This window comes from Polypterus senegalus, chromosome 9, assembly GCF_016835505.1.
Source record: "Polypterus senegalus isolate Bchr_013 chromosome 9, ASM1683550v1, whole genome shotgun sequence".
NCBI lineage: Eukaryota > Metazoa > Chordata > Cladistia > Polypteriformes > Polypteridae > Polypterus > Polypterus senegalus.
This window is the reverse complement of record NC_053162.1, coordinates 71755335-71771937: the sequence shown is the minus strand read 5'-3', so window position 1 is coordinate 71771937 and position 16603 is coordinate 71755335. Positions and strand designations below refer to the sequence as shown.

At 38.1% G+C, this 16603-nt stretch overlaps 1 protein-coding gene across 1 annotated transcript in view; it reads right to left on the bottom strand.

Annotated features, from left to right (window-relative positions):
• Nucleotides 1-16603, bottom strand: part of LOC120535417 (cadherin-4-like) — a 55545-nt gene that overhangs the window by 14426 nt on the left and 24516 nt on the right. Inside the window, exon 8 of the mRNA XM_039763250.1 lies at nucleotides 112-240. Within this exon, the coding sequence (XP_039619184.1) occupies nucleotides 112-240 (129 nt within the window). The remainder of the gene's footprint in view (nucleotides 1-111; nucleotides 241-16603) is intronic.

Genomic DNA, 16603 nt, shown 5'->3' with positions numbered 1-16603 from the left:
TAATTAAGCAAATCCAAAGAATAATTCATAAAAAATATACAAAATGAGGAAGTATGCATATTGTTAGTTTCTAAACTCCCATTCCCATTTTGACAAAGTAAACACACTTACAGTTGTTGGATTAAACTGTGGAGCATTGTGATTTTGGTCCACAAGAATGATGGAAGCAGTAGCAGTATTTGTGAGTCCAAATCCATTCAGATCTGCAACTTGGAGTATTAGTGTATATTCACTAACTTTCTGAAATTGGCAAACAAAAAAAATTCAAGCAATGTTAATCACCATTTTAATAATATGGATCAATGTACACGACTCAGTCCAGTACTACTTGGAACACCACAAAAATTCACATAATATAAAAGGAATTAATCCATTCACAAAAAACAGGAAAAGGTGCTGTATCAATATATTAATAAATTCACAGTTAAAATATCAAAAGGCACAAAGGGCAAATTACCACAATTAAGTCATACAGAATCTGAATTAAACTATCATAAAACACATCCTGTTTTTATCTTTATTGACATACATGCATTTTTAAAATACATGAATCTTCAGTTGGGTTTAACTTTGTTTGGTTTCAATAATTCTGTGGCTTAACAGCTAGCTGCCTATTTAAATGGGCCAGGAATGATTAATGTGAGAACCAGCACTTTCAGAGCCTAAAAGAGGATATTGCCAATTATTTGTTATTGTGCTGCAAAAAGTACTGATGATGACAACCAGATGAGGACATTCTTTTCTTTACCAATGACACTCACTGAAGCATAAGTGGTGAACTGAACACTTGTAGAAGTGATTCCATTAATTTGTTAAACTTGAGAATGAACTATGCAATATAAGGACATTAGCAATATTATTTTGATCCAGAAATCTAAAAACAAGCAAAGCAATCCATTATAAGCGATGGTTCAACTTCAAGCAGGGAAATGAGCAGCACGTGTTACTTTTCATTCTTCCACACATTACATTGCTGTTTTGTCTCCTGACTTACTTGAATGAAACAAAGGTAGCAGAGATTGCCACGAGGGGGCAACCACCCTGGACTAGGAGAGGACCACGGGAGAGGAACAAGGACATTCCAACCCATTGTGACCCGTGGCCAACACCAGGGGGCGCCTTAAACCTCAGGGAACCCGGGGAACAATTACTTCCGCCACACCTGGCAAGATGGCGGAGGAACCTGCCAGGGAAGCCTGGAGTGCTTCCGGTGCAAAGGGCAGCACTTCCGCCACACCAGGAAGTACTGCTGGAAGGATGACATCAGCCACCTGGAGCACATCTGGGCAGGAATAAAAGGGGCTGCCTTCCTACAATCAAGGAGCTTGAGTCGGGAGTGGGAGCAGGACAAAGTTCCCAGGAGGAGAGGAAAGATGGCCAAGGACTGAGAGAGAGAGAAGCCCTTATAGTGGTGATTACTGCTGAATGCATTGTGTGTGGTGTTCGGGACTGTGAACCTGTGTTTATTAATGACTAGCAAAATGCCCACTCTTCGCAGCGGAGGAGTAGTGTGTTAAAGAAGTAATGAAAAAGAAAAGGAAACATTTTGAAAATAATGTAACATGATTGTCAATGTAATTGTTTTGTCACTGTTATGAGTGTTGCTGTCATATTTAAATATATATATATATATACATACACACACACACATATAAACATATATATACATATACATATATACATATACATACATATATATATATACACATACATCCACATATATACATATATATATATACATATCTACATATATACACACATACATATACACGCACACACACACATATATATATATATATATATATACTAGCAGAATACCAGCTTACTTGGAGAAGTAGTGTGTTAAAGAAGTTATGAAAAAGAAAAGCAAACATTTTAAAAATAACGTAAGATGATTGTTAATGTAATTGTTTTGTCATTGATATGAGTGTTGTTGTCATATCTATCTATTTATATATATATATATATATATATATATATATATATATATAGCAAAATAGCTGCGATTGGCAGCGAGAAGTAAAAAGAAAAGGAAACATTTTAATAATAACGTAACATGATTGACAATGTAATTGTTTTGTAATTGTCATGAGTGTTGCTGGCATATATATATATATATATATATATATATATATATATACAGTATATATATACACACACACACAGACACATATATAAACATATATATACATATAAACATATATATATATATATACTGCTCAAAAGAATTAAAGGAACACTTTTTAATCAGAGTATAGCATAAAGTCAGTGAAACTTATGGGATATTAATCTGGTCAGTTAAGTAGCAGAGGGGGTTGTTAATCAGTTTCAGCTGCTGTGGTGTTAATGAAATTAACAACAGATGCACTAGAGGGGCAACAATGAGATGACCTCCAAAATAAGAATGGTTTAACAGGTGGAGGCCACTGACATTTTTCCCTCCTCATCTTTTCTGACTGTTTCTTCACTAGTTTTGCATTTGGCTACAGTCAGTGTCACTACTGGTAGCACGAGGCGATACCTGGACCCTACAGAGGTTGCACAGGTAGTCCAACTTCTCCAGGATGGCACGTATTGCCAGAAGGTTTGCTGTGTCTCCCTGCACAGTCTCAAGGGCATGGAGGAGATTCTAGGAGACAAGCAGTTACTCTAGGAGAGCTGGAGAGGGCCATAGAAGGTCCATAACCCATCAGCAGGACCAGTATCTGCTCCTTTGGGCAAGGAGGAACAGGATGAGCACTGCCAGAGCCCTACAAAATGACCTCCAGCAGGCCACTGGTGTGAATGTCTCTGACCAAACAACCAGAAAGACTTCATGAGGGTGACCCAAGGGCCCCATGTCCTCTAATGGGCCCTGAGCTCACTGCCCAGCAGCATGCAGCTCAATTGGCATTCGCCATAGAATACCAGAATTGGCAGGTCCAGCACTGGCGTCCTGTGCTTTTCACAGATGAGAGCAGGTTCACCCTGAGTATATGTGAAAGACACGAAAGGGTCAGGAGAAGCCGTGGAGAATATTATGCTGCCTGTAACATCGTTTAGCATGACTGGTTTGGTGGTGGGTCAGTGATGATCTTGGAGGCATATCCATGGAGCGACTCACAGACCTCTACAGGCTAGACAACGGCATCTTGACTGCCATTAGGTATCAGGATGAAATCCTTGGACCCATTGTCAGACCCTACGCTGGTGCAGTAGGTCCTGGTTTCCTCCTAATGCACGACAATGCCCGGCCTCATGTGGCAAGAGTATGCAGGCAGTACCTGGAGGATGAAGGAATTGAAACAATTGAATGGCCTTCACGATCCCCTGACTTAAACCCAATAGAACATCTGTGGGACATTATGTTTCGGTCCATTAGGCGCCAGGTTGCTCCTCAGACTGTACAACAGCTCAGGGATGCCCTGATACAGATCTGGGAGGAAATGCCACAAGACACCATCCGTCGTCTCATTAGGAGCATGCCCCGACGTTGTCAAGCATGCATACAAGCTCGTGGGGGCCACACAAGATACTGAAAAGCATTTTGAGTAGCAGAAATTAATTTTTTGAAAAAATGGACTAGCCTGCCACATCTTCATTTCACTCTGATTTTAGGGTGTCTACACAATTGAGCCCTCTGTAGGCAGAAAACTTTTATTTCCATTAAAAGACTTGGCATCCTTTTGTTCCTAAGACATTGCCCTGTCGTTATTTGTATAGATATCCAACTTCATATCGAGATCTGATGTATCTAATGTGTTTCTTTAAATTGTTCCTTTAATTTTTGTGAGCAGTGTATATATATATATATATATATATACACACACATCTATACACATATATATACAAATCTACATATATATATCTACATATATATATTAGGGGTGGGACTCGATTAAAAAAATTAATCCAATTAATTAGAGGCTGTGTAAGAATTAATCTTGATTAATCGTATGTAATCGCTACGTAAATTTGCCCCAAATCGCAAATGTTTTTTTTTAATTTAAAACGGTTTTAGTGGGCGACAGAATCAAATAATAGACATGGACATGAATATTGTAAACTGAAGCTGTTTTAATTTCTGAAAAAAAAGCTTTTAAACTGCATTTGAATTCAAAACAGAAACAAAAATATCATCCCTGGTTAAAATTGGGCAGACTTAAAAATAAAGTGGTAGTTTAAGTACTTTAAGTACATTTTCAGAATAGTATTGTCTTTAAATAATAATAACCAAAATTTCACCATAAAGTGCAGTTTTCTTCTTAAAAAAATAAGTCAGAAACATAAAAGGTAATTTGACCAGCTTACTCTTTAAACTCTGAGTAACATTAGCCAAAATTATTTTGTACATTAGGCTAAAACAGTGTGATCATTGAACATTTTGTAATTAGATGTATTTAGAATTACTAACGGTCACAGAAGTCCAATGATCCCCAGTAAGAGCCACAAAGTCCGCTTTCTGTAATGCATCTAATTTTGCTTGCTTTTCAGTGTGCACAAAACCATGCTTTTATCAAGGCTTACTCGGGTAGTCGAAATGATCAGTCGTAGGAGCGCTTTATTCCGACTCTAACATTTTTGTAGCTGTGATGTGTGCATCAGTGTAATGGATGTACCAGGAAATCATGCATTGACAAAAGTTCCGTTTGCTTGGAATTGAAAGTGTGATTAAATGCGTTATTTTTTAACGCATTATGGAGTACATGCATCGAAGCTTCTCAACTGTGCTTGTGCTAAGAAAGGGAAAATTTTAAAAATAACGTAACATGATTCTGCGTTAACCTAATATTTTTTCATACGTCCCAAACCAAGGAGATGGGAAGGTAAAATGAATCGGGTAGCGCGCGTACATAGTCAGTACATCCCCTCTCGGGAATCGAACCTCGAATGTCGGCGTTAGAAGCGAAGACTCTACAATTGCGCCACCGCTTGTCTATGCTAAAGTATGTATTGTAGATCGGGCTATAGATATACATTTATATATATATACCCGTGTATCGCAGTGGAGAAGTAGAAGTTATGAAAAAGAAAAGGGAACATTTTAAAAATAACGTAACATGATTGTCAATATACAGTAATTGTTTTGTGAGTGTTATTGAATGTTGCTGTCATCAAGGATTTGATTATCATTATTTCTTTCAATCAGGCTCGTATTTGTACGATGTGTTCAAGTTACATTCCGTGTTTGTCAATCGTTGTAAAGATAAGAGGTTTCATTCATCGATTAGTTCCTTACTGCATCAATAAACAGCTCGTCTTCCTTTTTATCTGTGATGTGACAAACTGCATGCACGGGTTTTTTTTTTTTTTTACGCTGTCTTCCTTTAGCGGGACATTGACTTTTTCCACCGTGTGCTTTGTTTCCACAGTAGCTGCATTTATGAATATGCTTATCAGGCGCTTCATATTTTTGCTGCCTTTTCAATTGTGTAATTCGGTTTTGTTCAGCTCTTTGGAACTGTTGCTTTTATCTGTGCACTGCATCAGTTCACGTGAGCCACTCGGTGTACTTGCATCGAAGGTTCCCAGCTGTGCTGGTGCCATCTCGTGCTATGTCCATAGCTTTATTTAATGTTACCTTAGTCCTGGCACTTAAAACTTTCTCTGGCAGTTTCGCTGAGTTTGTGTCAAACACCACCCTGACCATCTCATCTTCCTCTCCATAAGCACAGTCCTTCACCCGTGAATATTTACCCGTGGCAGTTTGCTATTGGATTGCCGCTGACGGATGGCCTTATATGGGCAGGCACTAAATTACAAGCGCCAGCGCAGCCTGTCTATGAACTTAATTTAAAGTGTAGGTTTACATCGCTTTGTTTCAAGTAGCAGAACTCGCTTCTTATTGTTTAGCTGCCTTCTCAATTATATAATGCATGTTTTCTTGAGCGCTTTTTGAGGTCTTCCTGGTTTTCTATGTACTGCGTGATTACGTGGGAGGCGTGATGATGTCACACGAAACTCCGCCCCACGGCGTTGAAGCTCATCTCCATTACAGTAAATGGAGAAAACTGCTTCCAGTTATGACCATTACGCGTAGAATTTCGATATAAAACCTGTCCAACTTTTGTAAGGAAGCTGTAAGGAATGAACCTGCCAAATTTCAGCCTTCCACCCACACGGGAAGTTGGAGAATTAGTGATGAGTCAGTGAGTGAGTGAGTGAGTGAGTGAGTGAGTGAGTGAGTGAGTGAGTGAGGGCTTTGCCTTTTATTAGTATATATATATATATATATATATATATATATATATATATATATATATATATATATATATATATATATACCCTAAGGTGCCACAATCCATCGAGAAAGAAAAATGAAATACATTATTTGTACAAAATCTTAATTTATCTATCCATTCCTAAATAATTAAATGGGCAGGCTATTTCGTATCAGTGCAATACGCTGCTTGTTAAAATGGATGACTTCCGCTCTTACATGCACTTAGTGCTGTGTGGGTATTATGAACTATCGTATCTGTTCAAGTTCTATTTAAATTTTAAATATAAGTAATTTTTATTTAGTCGATAGAAATATCTTTGGTAGGAATGTATGATAAATTTAGTCATCATTGCATAAATTTTTCTTCACCATAGAAATTTAAAGACTAAATTCAACTTACATTCCTACCAAAGAAATTTCTGTCGACTAAATAGAACCTACTTATATCCAAATAGAACTTGAAAAGATATTTTTTCGAATCTGATCGCACATTTTAGATCGACTTGACGTGCACTACATCGAGCCTGCGTGCTATTGTGCTCTCGCCTGCCTGCCTCAATAAGTCACCGTCGCTTCGCTCTTACTTTTTTACCGTTCATTTAATCATGGCTAGTTGTGAAAAAATTAGGAAATGGAAGGAGGATTACACTGAGTATGGCTTTACCAAAATAATTATTGATGGCGAATAAAGTATCCATTATTCATAAAGCTTCAATTGGTGATCTGTTTTTCTGCGTTAACCTTATATTTTTTCATACTTCTCAAACCAAGGGGGTGAGAAATCAGCCTCGTCTGTCACAGGGGCTACAAGGGTAACATGAATTGGGAAGCGCTGATATATAGTACAGACCAAAAGTTTGGACACACCTCCTCATTCAATGTGTTTTCTTTATTTTCATGACCATTTACATTGGTAGATTCTCACTGAAGGCATCAAAACTATGAATGAACACATGTGGAGTTATGTACTTAACAAAAAAAGGTGAAATAACTGAAAACATGTTTTATATTCTAGTTTCTTCAAAATAGCCACCCTTTGCCTTTGATTACTGCTTTGCACACTCTTGGCATTCTCTCGATGAGCTTCAACAGGTAGTCACCTGAAATGGTTTTCACTTCACAAGTGTGCCTTATCATGGTCATTTAGTGGAATTTCTTGCTTTATCAATGGGGTTGGGACCAGCAGTTGTGTTGTGCAGAAGTCAGGTTAGTTGGACGATCATTTATTTTTCAACAGGACAATGACACCAAACACACCTCCAGGCTGTGTAAGGGCTATTTGACCAAGAAGGAAAGTGATGGAGTGCTGTAAATGGTCATGAAAAGAAAGAAAACACATTGAATGAGGAGGTGTGTGCAAACCTTTGGCCTGTACTGTATATGTGTGTGTGTGTGTGTATATATATATATATATATATATATATATATATATATATATATATATATATATATATATATATATATATATATATATATATATATGTGTATGTGTGTGTGTGTGTGTGTATATATATATATATATTAAAATTGTTTTACTTGTCAAATAATGCAAAGAGTACGTGACACGTGTTTCGCCCTAATTCTGGGCTCATCAGGCATACACACTCACTGCACCCCCTCTCGGGAACTGAGCCTCAGACGTCAGCGCTAGACAGACAGACAGTATATATATAGCAAAATACCTGCGCTTCGCAGTGGAGAAGTAGTGTGTTAAAGACGTTATGAAAAAGAAAAGGGAATATTTTAAAAATAACGTAACATGATTGTCAATGTAATTGTTTTGTGACTGTTATGAGTGTTGCTGTCATCAAGGATTTGATTATCATTATTTCTTTCAATCAGGTTCGTATTTGGAGGATGTGTTGTGTTCAAGTTACATACCGTGTTTGTCAATCGTTGTAAAGATAACAGGTTTCATTCATCGATTCCTTTTTTACTGCATCAATAAACAGCTTGTCTTCCTCTTTATGTGAGACATCGCACACTGCATGCACAGGTTTTTTTTACACTGTCTTCCTTTAGCTGGACATTGACTTTTTCCACCGTGTGCTTTGTTTCCGCAGTAGCTGCACTTATGAATATGCATGTATGCGTCACGCGCTTCATATTCTTTTGCTGCCTTCTCAATTGTGCAATGCATTTTTGTTCAGCGCTCTTTGGAGCTGTTTCTTTTTGTCTGCATACTTCGTTCACAGTCAGTTCACGTGAGCCGCTCGGAGTACATGCATCGAAGGTTCTCAGCTGTGCTTATGCTATCTCGTGTGATGTCCACGGCTTTGTTTAATGTTAGCTAAGACCCGGTACTTAAAAGTTTCTCTTGCAGTTTCGCTGAGTTTGTGCCAAACACCACCCTGACCATCTTATCTTCGTCTGCATAAGCACAGTCCTTCATCTGCGAATATTTAGCGGCAGAGTGTTTCTATTGGATTGCCACTGACGGACGGCCTTATATGGGCAGGCACTCGATTACGTGGGAGGCATGACAATGAGGGACGCAACTCCGCCTCACACGGCGACCGAGCTGCAGGCTATGGCCGGTATATATGTACATAAGTAGGTTCCGGTTATGACTGTTATGGGTAGAATTTCGAAATGAAACCTGCCTAACCTTTGTAAGTAAGCTGTAAGGAATTAGCCTGCCAAATTTCAGCCTTCTACCTACACGGGAAGTTGGAGAATTAGTGATGAGTCAGTGAGTGAGTGAGTGAGTCAGTCAGTCAGTCATTCAGTCAGTCAGAAAGTCAGTCAGTCAGTCAGTCAGTCAGTCAGTGAGGGCTTTGCTTTTTATTAGTATAGGCTAGCAGAATACCCGCGCTTCGCAGCGGAGAAGTAGTGTGTTAAAGAAGTTATGAAACAGAAAAGGAAAAATTTTAAAAATAACGTAACATGATTGTTAATGTAATTGTTTTGTCATTGATCTGAGTGTTGTTCTCATATCTATATCTATATCTATCTATCTATATATATATATATATATATATATATATATATATATATATATATATATAGCAAAATACCCAGCTTAGCAGAGAAGTAAAAGAAAAGGAAACATTTTAATAATAATGTAACATGATTGACAATGTAATTGTTTTGTCATTGTCATGAGTGTTGCTGCATATATATATATATATATATATATATATATATATATATATATACATACATGTGTACATATATACACACACACACATATACTATGGGGTGCCAAACAGGCAAATACATTGATTTTATGAATATACTAGCAAAATACCAGCAACATGGAGAAGTAGTGTGTTAAAGAAGCAATGAAAAGAAAAGGAAACATTTTGAAAAAACTTAACATGATTGTCAATGTAATTGCTTTGTCACTGTTGTGAGTGATGAGTGTTGATGTCATATATATATATATATATATATATATATATTTACACACACACATAAACATATATATATATACACATATATATACATACACACACACATATATAAACATATATATACATATACATACATATCTACATATATACACACACAGCTATTTCGTATCAGTGCAATACGCTGCTTGTTAAAACGGATAACTTCCGCTCTTACGTGCAAGTCTGCGTGGATATTATGAACTATCGTATCTGTTCAAGTTCTATTTAAATTTTAAATAGAAGGAATTTTTATTTAGTCGACAGAAATATCTTTGGTAGGAATGGTAAAAACAGACAGGAATATTATTCCTGAATAAATCAACTCAAACCTTAAACAACTTATAATATTTTGCTCTCCATAAAAATATATCCTGTCTAAATTATACAAGTTAGAAATAAAGTAAACGTTAAAAGAACAAACATTCACATTTCTTTACTCTTATGTAATTTTATATAAAAAATAAACTTAGATTTTAAATATCCCAAAAGATTTTGCTCTCCATAAAAATATATCCTGTCAAAATTATACAAATTCAAATATGAACATGCTGCATAACAAAACCTAGAAATATAAATAAAATGTGTTCCTTTCAGCAATAACAAATCAAATCATTCAGTTGTCTTTGCTCATATGTCATTTTAGAGCTGGACGCCTGGCATCTTTTTGGCAACAAGTTCGTTTTGTTTGGTGTGAGGTTCTGTGTTGTGGAGATTCTCAGGATGGATTGCAGGTGCTCATCAGTGAGGCGACTCCTGTGTGCTGTTTTGTTAGTCTTTATCACTGAGAAGAGCTTCTCACACAGATATGTGCTACCAAACATGCACAAGGTTCGAGCCGCATGTAGGCGGACTTTTTGTTCTTCAAAGTCACCAAAGCGCCGTGCAAACTCAGTGCGCTCAGTTTATCAGCAAAGTGCGTATTTGGGAACACCGTAGTGACGACTTGGTTCAACATTACTTGGCAACAGGGAAAGTGGGGCAAATTGCACTGGTGCATTTGTGTCTCCCATAAAAGCAGCTTCACTTGAAATCACTTTGTGATTGTGCACGGGTAAAACGTCCGCTGAAGTGTCAGATTCTTATTTAATTCTTCTGCTTTCTGTATCTTCTGCATTGCATTCAGGTTACCCTAATGTTTTGTCTCATAGTGCCGTCTTAGATTAAATTCTGTAATTACAGCCACATTAGCTCCACAAATGAGACACACGGGTTCAGTAAACATATACTCAGCCTCCCATCGGTTTTAAAGGCTCTATTTTCAGAATCAACTTTTCTCTTCAGCATCGTGTGAGCTAGCCGCAATAACTTGCAGCATCATAAGCTAGACTTGATTAGCGGTAAGTGTTCGGCAAGGCAGCTGAAGCGCTGCATTATGGGATCTGTAGTTTATTGTGTTACCAGCGCTTCATATACCGGGCCATTAATAACAATAATACAGTATATAAAATGATCTCGCGGGCGGATATAATTACGCCGGGCGGATGTGGCCCATGCCCTTGAGTTTGACACATATGGACTAAATAGAACTTGAAAAGATATATTTTTTAAATGTGATCGCGCAATTCAGATAGAGTTGGCGCACTACAGCCTGCATGCCTCAATAAGTCATCCTTCCCTCGCTCTTACTTTTTTACCGTTCATCTAATGAATACACTGAGTATGGCTTTACCAAAACAATCATTGATGGCGAATAAAGTATCCATTATTCGAGTATGTAGATCGGGATATATATATACATATATATATACCCGTGTATCAGCGGAGAAGTAGTGTGTTAAAAAGCTAGAAAAGAAAAGGGAACATTTTAAAAATAACGTAACATGACTGTCAATATACAGTATTTGTTTTGTGAGTGTTACTGAGTGTTGCTGTCATCAAGGATTTGATTATCATTATTTCTTTCAATCAGGTTCGTATTTGTAGGATGTGTTGTGTTCAAGTTACATTCCGTGTTTGTCAATCGTTGTAAAGATGACAGGTTTCATTCATCGATTCGTTTCTTACTGCATCAATAAACAGCTCGTCTTCTTCTTTATCTGAGACCTGACACACTGCATGCACGGGTTTTTACACTGTCTTCCTTTAGCGGGACATTGACTTTTTCCACGTGTGCTTTGTTTCGCAGTAGCTGGATTTATGAATATGCTTGTATGTATCAGGCGCTTCATATTTTTGCTGCCTTTTCAATTGTGTAATTGGTTTTGTTCAGCTCTTTGGAACTGTTGCTTTTATCTGTGCACTCGTCAGTTCCGTGAGCGCTCGGTGTACATGCATCGAAGGTTCCCAGCTGTGCTGGTGCCATCTCGTGCTATGTCCATGGCTGTATTTAATGTTACCTTAGTTCTGGCACTTAAAACTTTCTCTCGCAGTTTCGCTGAGTTTGTACCAAACACCACCCTGACCATCTCATCTTCCTCTGCATAAGCACAGTCCTTAACCCGTGAATATTTAGTGGGAGTTTGCTATTGGATTGCGCTGACGGACGGCCTTATATGGGCAGGCACTAAATTACAAGCGCCAGCGCAGCCTGTCTATGAACTTAATTTAAAGTGTAGGTTTACATCGTGCTTTGTTTCAGTAGCAGAACTCATGAATATGGTTGTATATGTCACTTTCGCTTCGCTTCTTATTGTTTAGCTGCCTTCTCAATTATATAATGCATGTTTTCTTCAGCCCTTTTTGGAGGTCTTCCTGGTTTTCTATGTACTGCGTGATTACGTGAAGGCGTGATGATGTCACACGAAACTCCGCCCCCACGGTGTTCAAGCTCATCTCCATTACAGTAAATGTTGAAAAACAGCTTCCAGTTATGACCATTACGCGTAGAATTTCGATATAAAACCTGCCCAACTTTTGTAAGGAAGCTGTAAGGAATGAACCTGCCAAATTTCAGCCTTCCACCCACACGGGAAGTTGGAGAATTAGTGATGAGTCAGTGAGTGAGTGAGTGAGTCAGTGAGTGAGTGAGTGAGTGAGTGAGGGCTTTGCCTTTTATTAGTATAGATAAAGTCGCCGTCAGAATATATAAAGTCAAAACTTGAATATATAAAGTCATTCCCGGATGTATAAAGTCAAAACTTGAATATATAAAGTCAGCGTTGGTATACATAAAGTCAGAACTTTTTTCTGAATATATAAAGTCAAAACTTGAATATATAAAGTAATTCCCAAATATATAAAGTCAAAACTTGAATATATAAAGTAAGCATCGGTATATATAAAGTCAAACTTATTTATGAATATATAAAGTCAAAAGTTGAATATATAAAGTCAGCGTCTGAATTTATAAAGTCATTCCTGATTATATAAAGTCAACATCGGAGTATATAAACTCAGTCCTGAATATATAAAGTGAAAGTCAAAATCTATTGATTGAAACGACTCTGAACTGAACTAAGTTGACAAAAACGTATTCAGAAAAATAAATTAAAAAAACACTGTTCGGTTAATGTTTTGAAAATGATGCATGTGCCCTGCCCAGGATTGGTTCCTGCCTTGCGCCCAGTGTTGGCTGGGATTTGGGAATGACTTTATATATTCAAGTTTTGACTTTATATATTCTAGCGCTGACTTTATATATTCAAGTTTTGACTTTATTTATTCGGGAATGACTTTATATATAAAAGTTTTGACTTTATATAGTTAAATTTAGTCATCATTGCATAAGTTTTTCTTTACCATAGAAATTTAAAGACTAAATCCAACTTCCATTCCTAACAAACATATTTCTGGCGACTAAATAGAACCTACATATATCCCAATTCGAGCTATTGAGCTGTCGCCTGCCTGCCTGAATAAGTCACCCTCGCTTCGCTCTTACTTTTACTCATTTAATCATGGCTAGTGGCGGAAAAATTATAAAATGGAAGGAGGATTACACTGAGTATGGCTTTACCAAAACAATTATTGATGGTGAATCGATTATTTATAAAGCTTCAATTGGTGATCTGTTTTTCTGTGTTAACCTCATATTTTTTCATACTTCTTCTCAAACCAAGGGGGTGTGAGGGTAAAATGAATCGGGAGGCACTGATCAATGTAATCGGTGTACCAGGAAATCATGCATTGACAGAAGTTCCCCTTTGTTTGTAATGCAAAGTGTGATTAAATGCGTGATTTTTTAACGCGTTATGGAGTACATGCATTAAAGCTTCTCCGCTGTGCTTGTGCTAAGAAAAGGAAACATTTTAAAGATAACGTAACACGATTGTCAATGTAATATTTTGTAAGTAGTGCCTGGAGGATTTAGTGTGGAGAAACTGTAGAGACAGCATGTGTATTAATTTGTGGATTTTTCTGTGATTATTTGGTGGCAGCGTCACAAAGTCACTTCCGTAACACTGCTTTAGCTGCGGAGCTCAGCTCAGAGCGAAATGAGGTGAATGGGAGGGGAGATGATGACGTGACTCTCCCACCCGCCTTAACTGTCAATCCCCCACAAACACAGTCTCTCGGAATTTGCATAAGCACAGCCCTTCACCTGCAATTTTAACTTAGTTACAAAGTGATCAAAACTCTCGTTTATATCCTGCGTCCTCTCATTAAACTTGTATCCCGCATTACCGTGGGCATGACAAACGCCAGCGGCAGCCTGTCTATGAACTTAATTTAAACTTTAGGTTTACACCGTGCTTTGTTTTCGAAAGTAGCAGCACTCATGAATATAATTGTATATGTCACTCGCTCGCTTCTTATTGTTTTGCTGCCTTCTCAATTATATAATGCATGTTTTCTTCAGCGCTTTTTGGAGCTCTTCCTGGTTTTCTACGTACTGCGTTGACAGTCAGTACACGTGATTACGTGGGAGGCGTGATGATGTCACACGAAACTCCGTCCCCCACGGCTTTCGAGCTCAACTCCATTACAGTAAATGGAGAAAAATAGCTTCCAGTTATGACTATTACGCGTAGAATTTCAAAATGAAACCTGCCCAACTTTTGTGAGGAAGCTGTAAGGAATGAGCCTGCCAAATTTCAGCCTTCTACCTACACGGGAACTTGGAGAATTAGTGATGAGTCAGTGAGTGAGTGAGTGAGTGAGTCAGTCAGTCAGTCAGTGAGGCATTTGCCTTTTATTAGTATAGATTAATAAACGTGTGCGTTTTATAACAATGTGGTTTCCACAACTGGTGGTGTCTCACAAGTCTCTATATATATCTATACTAATAAAAGGCAAAGCCCTCACTCACTCACTCACTCACTCACTGACTCATCACTAATTCTCCAACTTCCCGTGTGGGTGGAAGGCTGAAATTTGGCAGGTTCATTCCTTACAGCTTCCTTACAAAAGTTGGGCAGGTTTTATATCGAAATTCTACGCGTAATGGTCATAACTGGAAGCAGTTTTTCCATTTACTGTAATGGAGATGAGCTTCAACGCCGGGGCGGAGTTTCGTGTGACATCATCACGCCTCCCACGTAATCACGCAGTACATAGAAAACCAGGAAGACCTCAAAAAAGCGCTTAAGAAAACATGCATTATATAATTGAGAAGGCAGCGAAACAATAAGAAGCGAAGCGAGTGACATATACAACTATACAACCATATTCATGAGTTCTGCTATTTCGGAAACAAAGCACGATGTAAACCTGCACTTGAAATTAAGTTCATAGACAGGCTGCCGGCGCTTGTAATTTAGTGCCTGCCCATATAAGGCCGTCCGTCAGCGGCAATCCAATAGCAAACTGCCACGGGTAAATATTCACGGGTGAAGGACTGTGCTTATGGAGAGGAAGATGAGATGGTCAGGGTGGTGTTTGACACAAACTCAGCGAAACTGCGAGAGAAAGTTTTAAGTGCCAGGACTAAGGTAACATTAAATACAGCCATGGACATAGCACGAGATGGCACCAGCACAGCTGGGAACCTTCGATGCATGTACACCGAGTGGCTCACGTGAACTGGCGCGAGTGCACAGATAAAAGCAACAGTTCCAAAGAGCGCTGAACAAAAACCGAATTACACAATTGAAAAGGCAGCAAAAAATATGAAGCGTCTGATACATACAAGCATATTCATAAATCCAGCTACTGCGGAAACAAAGCACACGTTGGAAAAAGTCAATGTCCCTAAAGGAAGACAGTGTAAAAAACCCGTGCATGCAGTGTGTCAGGTCTCAGATAAAGAAGAAGACGAGCTGTTTATTGATGCAGTAAGAAGCGAATCGATGAATGAAACCTGTCATCTTTACAGCGATTGACAAACACGGAATGTAACTTGAACACAACACATCCTACAAATACGAACCTGATTGAAAGAAATAATGATAATCAAATCCTTGATGACAGCAACACTCAGTAACACTCACAAAACAAATACTGTATATTGACAGTCATGTTACGTTATTTTTAAAATGTTCCCTTTTCTTTTCTAGCTTTTTAACACACTACTTCTCCTGCGATACGCGGGTATATATATATGTATATATATATATCCCGATCTACATACTCGAATAATGGATACTTTATTCGCCATCAATGATTGTTTTGGTAAAGCCATACTCAGTGTATTCATTAGATGAGCGGTAAAAAGTAAGAGCGAGGGAGGATGACTTATTGAGGCATGCAGGCTGTAGTGCGTCAACTCTATCTGAATTGCGCGATCACATTTGAAAAAATATATCTTTTCAAGTTCTATTTAGTCCATATGTGTCAAACTCAAGGGCAGCGGGCCACATCCGCCCGGCATGTAATTATATCCGCCCCGAGATCATTTTATATACTGTATTATTGTTATTAAAGCCGGGTATATGAAGCGCTGGTAACACAATAAACTACAGATCCCATAATGCAGCGCTTCAGCTGCCTTGCCAACACGCGTTAATCAAGTCTACCTTATGATGCTGCAAGTTATTGCGAAGCTAGCTCACACGATGCTGAAGAGAAAAGTTGATTCTGAAAATAGAGCCTTTAAAACCGATGGGAGGCTGAGTATATGTTTACTGAACCCGTGTGTCTCATTTGTGGAGCTAATGTGGCTGTAATTACAGAATTTAATCTAAGGCGG